The following is a 6448-nucleotide window of genomic DNA, read 5'->3' as shown; positions in this document are numbered from 1 at the left end:
TGGGTGTGATTCGCTTGATTCGCTTAATATTGTCTACACACATATTTAACATTTCTGCACTCACACAGACACAAAATGCAAGACTGAAAATTGAGTAGCCTAAATAAAAGTAAACTATGAATATATTACCCTAGAAAGTGCTGCCTTACCACAATTTCTGATTGCCCCCCCAGTCCAGCGAGCCTAGTACCGGGCATGCTACTGTGGTACATTATGTAAAACTGTTAAGCTCGTTTTGTTTGTTGCTCTTTGCAACAATTTAATTATAATGGAGCAACACTTTGATATCAAAATGTCCCTGCTCTATATTAGTTGTCACAGAATTAAAAACGTTCTTACCAGTCTTGGAGTTTTGCTGATATTCTGAATGTTTAACAATGGTGCCTCTTAGTGGTATTAAGTAGTATTTCAATGGCTTTTTTCTATGGGGGTAGAATTGTTGCTTAATTCCAAATAAATAGATTATGATCCACAAATAAATAGAATGAGATCCACAAATAAATCTTAAAGTTTCACATATTTGTGAATATGTTTTTTATTTGCAAATCTCATTTTATTTATTTGTGAATTTAATTCATGTTTGTGAAACTTTAAGATTTATTTGTGGATCTCATTCTATTTATTTGTGGATCATAATCTATTTATTTGGAATTAAGCAACAATTCTACCCCCATATTTTTCCTTTGCTATTTATATATATATATATATTAAAAAATAAAATAAAAAAAATGATATACATATAAACCTTGTATAAACATTTATATTTGAACTCTGTCGTATTATATTTAACTATTAATTGAGCTGCAATCGGAGGCAAATGAAGACATTTCATGGCGTGTTGACAGTAGTTCACTCCGCCGAGCACTAGGCGCCGCTGTTTGAATCCTGTAGCTCCGTAGAAAGCGCTCTGAAGGCTTTACCGAGTCCGACACAAAACAAAGAGCAGACTGGTCAAGCACTGACCTGACTGAACCGCCAGCTTTACTTTAAATTATGGGCAAAAAGCACAAGAAACACAAATCAGAGAAGCACACACACGACGGTAGGTCACTCACGATTGATTCACCATGCTTTAGAATATTTGACTAACGTTATAGACTGAAAGAAAGCCTGCTAAGGTAACTTACATTATAAACTCAGATGAGCTGTGAAGCACTACTCAGACTGATGCTGCCAATGAATGAGTAGCAGTCTGGTATTACATGTTTACAACGTGATGTTAATACAGTAAATGTTCCGTTTTGAGCCGTTTTATATAGACTAATACGTGTTTTCTCATTAGATTTATTTGAAGGCTAACAAGCTGGCTAACATTTGTTTTGCTCCGGAAAACAAGCAGCTGTTGCTTAAAACAGCAGATTATAGTAAAGTCAGCATCAGAATAAGTTTGAGGTTCTTTTCCATTAATGTCTTAAATGTAATTCCTACTAGAACCAGATGAAAATACATTGAGCATCACGAGTTGAAATAAACAATAATAATCGAACAATTATTTTGAATTGTTATGTGGGTTTAAAAGAGAGGATATTTCAAACTCTGTTACATACAGTAGTCTGTGAGAAGAGTAGTTCCTCTCAAGAGGCAATTATTTGTTAGTGCTAAAAACGACAACAAATTAATATATTTTAATATGATTTAAGGTTTTCCTAGTTGATTTTTATAACAAAAGCCAAAAAATGGGTTCAAATCAGATTCAGTTGATACATTTTGGTAATGAATGGGACAGTATTACAATATAATATTATTGTATTAAATTACAATATTGACAATAGGCAACTCACTTGTGTGTCTGGCCTTTCAGAGCGTCCGCTGAAGCTGGTGTTGAAAGTGGCTGGGAATGGGGTCACCACAGGCAGCCCTAGCCTCGAGAGTGTTTACGACGACTCTGTAGATTACGACAAACACAAAGACAAGAAAAAGAAGAAGAAAAAGAAGGACGAGAAGGACAGAGCCAGTCTTCCAGTGTCACCGGCTGACAAAAAGAAAAAGGTGAGATATGAATACTGTGTTTTTGTGCTATCTACATCCTAATCTATGTTATGTGTTATGTTTTACAGATGACCAAAAAAAGGAAGGGCCCAGACTCTGTGAATCCAGGCTGGGATGAGCGGAGCAGAACTCCTGCTCGCTCCGATGTTTCCCAGGACATGCCCCTCACCCCCTCACTTGCCAAAATGGAAGGTAGAGCTGTGCACCCTTTCATGGTTTAGAACTGATCTATTTTAATGACGGCGTGCTTGTGCTGATTACCTGTTGATTGTTATGGCTTTTGTAATTCCTCAGAAAAAGAGCAGACGCCTCTACAGGAAGCTCTGAGTCAGCTCATCCGACAACTCCAGAGGTAGGACTAAACATTGCTAACCTGTGGACAATCGGTTTAGACAGGCCGTAGATTCATATGTAACTAATGTGCACTGATATTCAAAGATTTTGAAGTTAGTACGTTTTTAAGTCTTTTAGATCAAAAACACAGTAATATTGTAACAGGCTGGGATGAGCGGAGCAGAACTCCTGCTCGCTCCGATGTTTCCCAGGACATGCCCCTCACCCCCTCACTTGCCAAAATGGAAGGTAGAGCTGTGCACCCTTTCATGGTTTAGAACTGATCTATTTTAATGACGGCGTGCTTGTGCTGATTATCTGTTGATTGTTATGGCTTTTGTAATTCCTCAGAAAAAGAGCAGACGCCTCTACAGGAAGCTCTGAGTCAGCTCATCCGACAACTCCAGAGGTAGGACTAAACCTGTGGACAATCGGTTTAGACAGGCCGTAGATTCATATGTAACTAATGTGCACTGATATTCAAAGATTTTGAAGTTAGTACGTTTTTAAGTCTTTTAGATCAAAAACACAGTAATATTGTAAAAAAAAAAAAAGTAACTCTCTTCTATTGGAATATATTTTAAAATATAATTTATTTTTGTGATGGCAAAGCTACATTTTCAGCAGCCATTACTCCAGTCTCCAGTGTCACATGATCCTTCAGAAATGAATCTAATTTGCTGTTTAAGAAACATTTATTAGTATTGTCAATGTGGGAAACTGTTATTCTGCTGAATATTTTTTGTGGAAAACATGATGAGGCTATGGAATAACCTTCCTTCATCTGTGAAAGCTTCAAAGTCTATGTGTTTAAAACTAAGTTGAAATCCTATTTTCTTACCTTGGCTTTTTAACTTAATGTGAGTAAAAAAAAATTGTTTTGGATTTTATTGATGTTTTTAATATTATTGTTGTTGTTGTTATTATTATTTATTTTTTCTTCTGGCTTTTTACTCTATTTGTACAGCACTATGGTCAACTGCTGTTGTGTTTATCGGTGCCTAATAAATACATGAATGAATGATACATTTTTTAGAATTCTTTGGTGAATAAAAAGTTTAAAAGAACAGAATTTTTGTTTAAATATAAATCATTTGTAACATACACATCTTTACTGTTACTTTTGATCAATTGATCCTTGATGAATAGAAGAATTATTAAAAAATAATAATAAACAAACAAACACAAGTTACTGATCGAAACTGTTCTCTAACACAAATGACCTGCATAAGTAGTCTTTATCTGAGTACCTTATCAGACCTATGTTGTGGGTCTTATATACCTGTGGCTTATGATCATAATCCTGTCTATAATTACTGCGAATGAAAGCTAAACGCTGTTGGCTGCTGTTCATTGCAGGAAGGACCCAAGTGCATTCTTCTCATTTCCTGTGACAGACCTGATTGCTCCAGGGTACTCTCTCATTATAAAGAGACCCATGGACTTCAGCACTATGAAGGAGAAAGTGAAGAAGGAGCAATACCAATCACTTGAGGAGCTCAAGGTAATATGATCATCACAGCTGTTACCAGGACACAGACTGGCGCTAAGTAGTTGAATGATTGAATATGCCAGCTGCTTTAATTTGCAGAGGGTAGAAGATTTGAATTAGTCATAGAACATTTGAATATTGATGAAGGTCATTTAGATGAAAATATATCTTGTTCATTTTGACAAAATAGTTGACTATTCTGTACTGTTCTCCCCACAGTTGGATTTCAGAGTGATGTGTGAGAATGCTATGATCTACAACAAACCAGAGACGATTTACTACAAAGCTGCAAAGAAACTCCTTCACTCTGGAATGAAGATCTTGAGCACGGTGAGATGGAAAAACCTGAACAATTGTATCGGAACTTGTATTACATTTAGAAAGTAGGTTTATTGAGTAGGTATGGTTTGTGAAACCAAATGTGTTTTTACAGCAGAGGGCACTGGTGTGCTGTGTACAATATGATCCTATTGCTAGTGTGGTTGGAATAAAGTTTTACCTCTTCAGTTATGCCCAATCAAAACTGGCAAAGTTGGAAATCTTGCACATATGGAAGTTAACTATGTGTGTGCTTTTAGGAGAGACTGGACAGTTTAAAACAGAGCATAGAGTTCATGGCTGGCCTGCAGACATCCAGCAGTCATTCAGCAGAGGATGAGGGCGGGACATCAGATGCTGCCAAAGAGAACTCCTCTGTTATGGACACAAGTGACAACTCCCAATCACCCCGTGTCGGGCACAAAGATACGCCAAGGTATGAATAATATGTTTCCGTTTTTTTGCTTATTATCTAGGACTAGTTTGTCTAGAACAGGGGTGCCCAAACTTGTTCATGAAGGGCCTAATTGAACACACCTGAACCAGCTAATCAAGACCTTCAGATTCTCTAGAAACTTCCAGGCAAGTGTGTTGGAGCCAAAATACATTGCACATTAATGGTTTTATTTAATATTTGGAGTGAACAGGCCTTAATCCTTCCTTATCATCAAGGACATTTCCTTCCAGTTGGCAGGTTACTTTTTAAAAAATTTGAACATAATGCATAGTTTAAGAACGAAAGTCTGCTGTGACGTGAGCAAATTAAAGACACAACATGGAAAAACATCTGTCTAAAGGTGTCAGGTCTCCCTCTGAGGCAAATGGAGGCATTCTAGATAAACCTAGATAAAATTAGGTTACATTTTCTTTTTCTCCACGTGGAAACGCATATCTGAAATATTCCCTGCATATGGACATCAAAACAAATATATATACGAGAAACAAAATCTTACTGGGTTGTCTTCATATTTTGATGGGTGCAGTGGAGACTGGATCAGTATATGATGCTGCAACAGACTATGCTCTATGATTTCTAAAGGATAATGTGACACTGAAGACTGGAGTAATAGCTGCTGAAAATTTAGCCTTTTCACAGGACTGTGAAAACAATTTAAAAAAAATACAAACGACAAAAAAAAAAGAAGAAGAAAAAGTTAAAAGTTAATTTCAGACCCATATCTTGGATATTAATTGGCTGCCATTACAGATAATTGATTCCAGTCATTATTTATCATGGTAGCCTATCATGTCTGCCTGGAAAAAGGAGCGTGACTACTAGGGATGGAACGATTACCGGTTTCACGATAAATCACGATAAAATGCACTGACGGTTAGTATTACCGTTTAAAATGTAATTGTCATTAAAACCGTGTTTGATTATCGCGCTTTTGAAAACTCGCGGTAAATCCTGTCCAGCCAGCATCAGTCTGACGCAGAAGCAGCATGCAGTGTTGTTGTTGTTTTGTTTTTTTTGCACGAGAGGAAATGGCGGAAGGCAGTGACAGCGCTCGGGAGATTTTTCAGCCATCTAAGAGGACCAAATCGGTGGTCTGGTCGTATTTTGGCTTTTACAAGAGTCCTGAAGGCAATCGAGGACGGTCACCCTGTCTGCCAATCTTGCAAGAAGAAAGGGTAACACTTTACTTGAAGGGGTGTGCATAAAACTGACATGACACCATTTATAATCATGTCATGAATATGAAGGAGGTTTTATGCATGTTTATGACAACTGTCAAGGTCAAATAATGTTATATTTGCATTAAAAATGACATAACTGAGCGAATGACACTTAATGACAGTTGTCATAAACATGTATAAAAACCCTTCATATTCATGACATGTGTCATGTCATGATTATGTAGGTGTCATGTCATGATTATGAAGGTGTCATGTCAGTCTTATGCATACCCCTTTAAGTAAAGTGTAACAAGAAAGTAGCTGCAAATGGGGGAAACGCATCAAATTTGCTCAGTCATCTTCGTGACCACCACCCACTGTTATATAGCGAATGCAAGGTAACTTTTACCTCAATACCAAAACTAACTGGGCAAATAATTGGACAAAAAATATTGATTAGAGATTAAATATTTCGTTATCTCACTTGTTTAACGCAAAGCTTCCGCGAAGAAAAGTTCTCAGCAAGTGGCTTTGAGCCAAGACGAACGAACGGTCAAACTACAAGGTTGACATTTAAGGGATAATGTATTGTATATTCATAGTTAACTTACTACATGGATTTTTGTTTTGTTTACCTAAAATAATATATAAATACGGGGATATGAAATATTGAATTGAGATTAATGTTTTGAAATCTTA

General features: G+C 36.7%; 1 protein-coding gene across 4 annotated transcripts in view; it reads left to right on the top strand.

Annotated features, from left to right (window-relative positions):
• The first annotated feature begins 869 nt into the window (after positions 1–869).
• Positions 870–6448, top strand: part of brd7 (bromodomain containing 7) — a 13567-nt gene continuing 7988 nt past the window's right edge. For 2 of the 4 annotated variants that reach the window (XM_016233103.1, XM_016233101.1), the window contains exons 1-8: positions 870–1042; positions 1802–1989; positions 2058–2097; positions 2488–2571; positions 2674–2731; positions 3682–3826; positions 4034–4144; positions 4393–4568. In XM_016233103.1, coding sequence (XP_016088589.1) covers positions 994–1042; positions 1802–1989; positions 2058–2097; positions 2488–2571; positions 2674–2731; positions 3682–3826; positions 4034–4144; positions 4393–4568 — 851 coding nt within the window. In that variant the 5' untranslated portion in view covers positions 870–993. Of the gene's footprint in view, positions 1043–1801; positions 1990–2057; positions 2182–2283; positions 2342–2487; positions 2572–2673; positions 2732–3681; positions 3827–4033; positions 4145–4392; positions 4569–6448 lie in introns of all 4 variants that reach the window. The other 2 variants (XM_016233104.1, XM_016233102.1) reach the window with 1 other exon arrangement.

The sequence above is a fragment of the Sinocyclocheilus grahami genome, unplaced genomic scaffold (genome assembly GCF_001515645.1).
Source record: "Sinocyclocheilus grahami isolate Dianchi unplaced genomic scaffold, SAMN03320097.WGS_v1.1 scaffold425.1, whole genome shotgun sequence".
NCBI classification, from domain to species: Eukaryota; Metazoa; Chordata; class Actinopteri; order Cypriniformes; family Cyprinidae; genus Sinocyclocheilus; species Sinocyclocheilus grahami.
The sequence above is the reverse complement of the archived record's forward strand: the minus strand, read 5'-3'. Positions and strand labels throughout refer to the sequence as shown.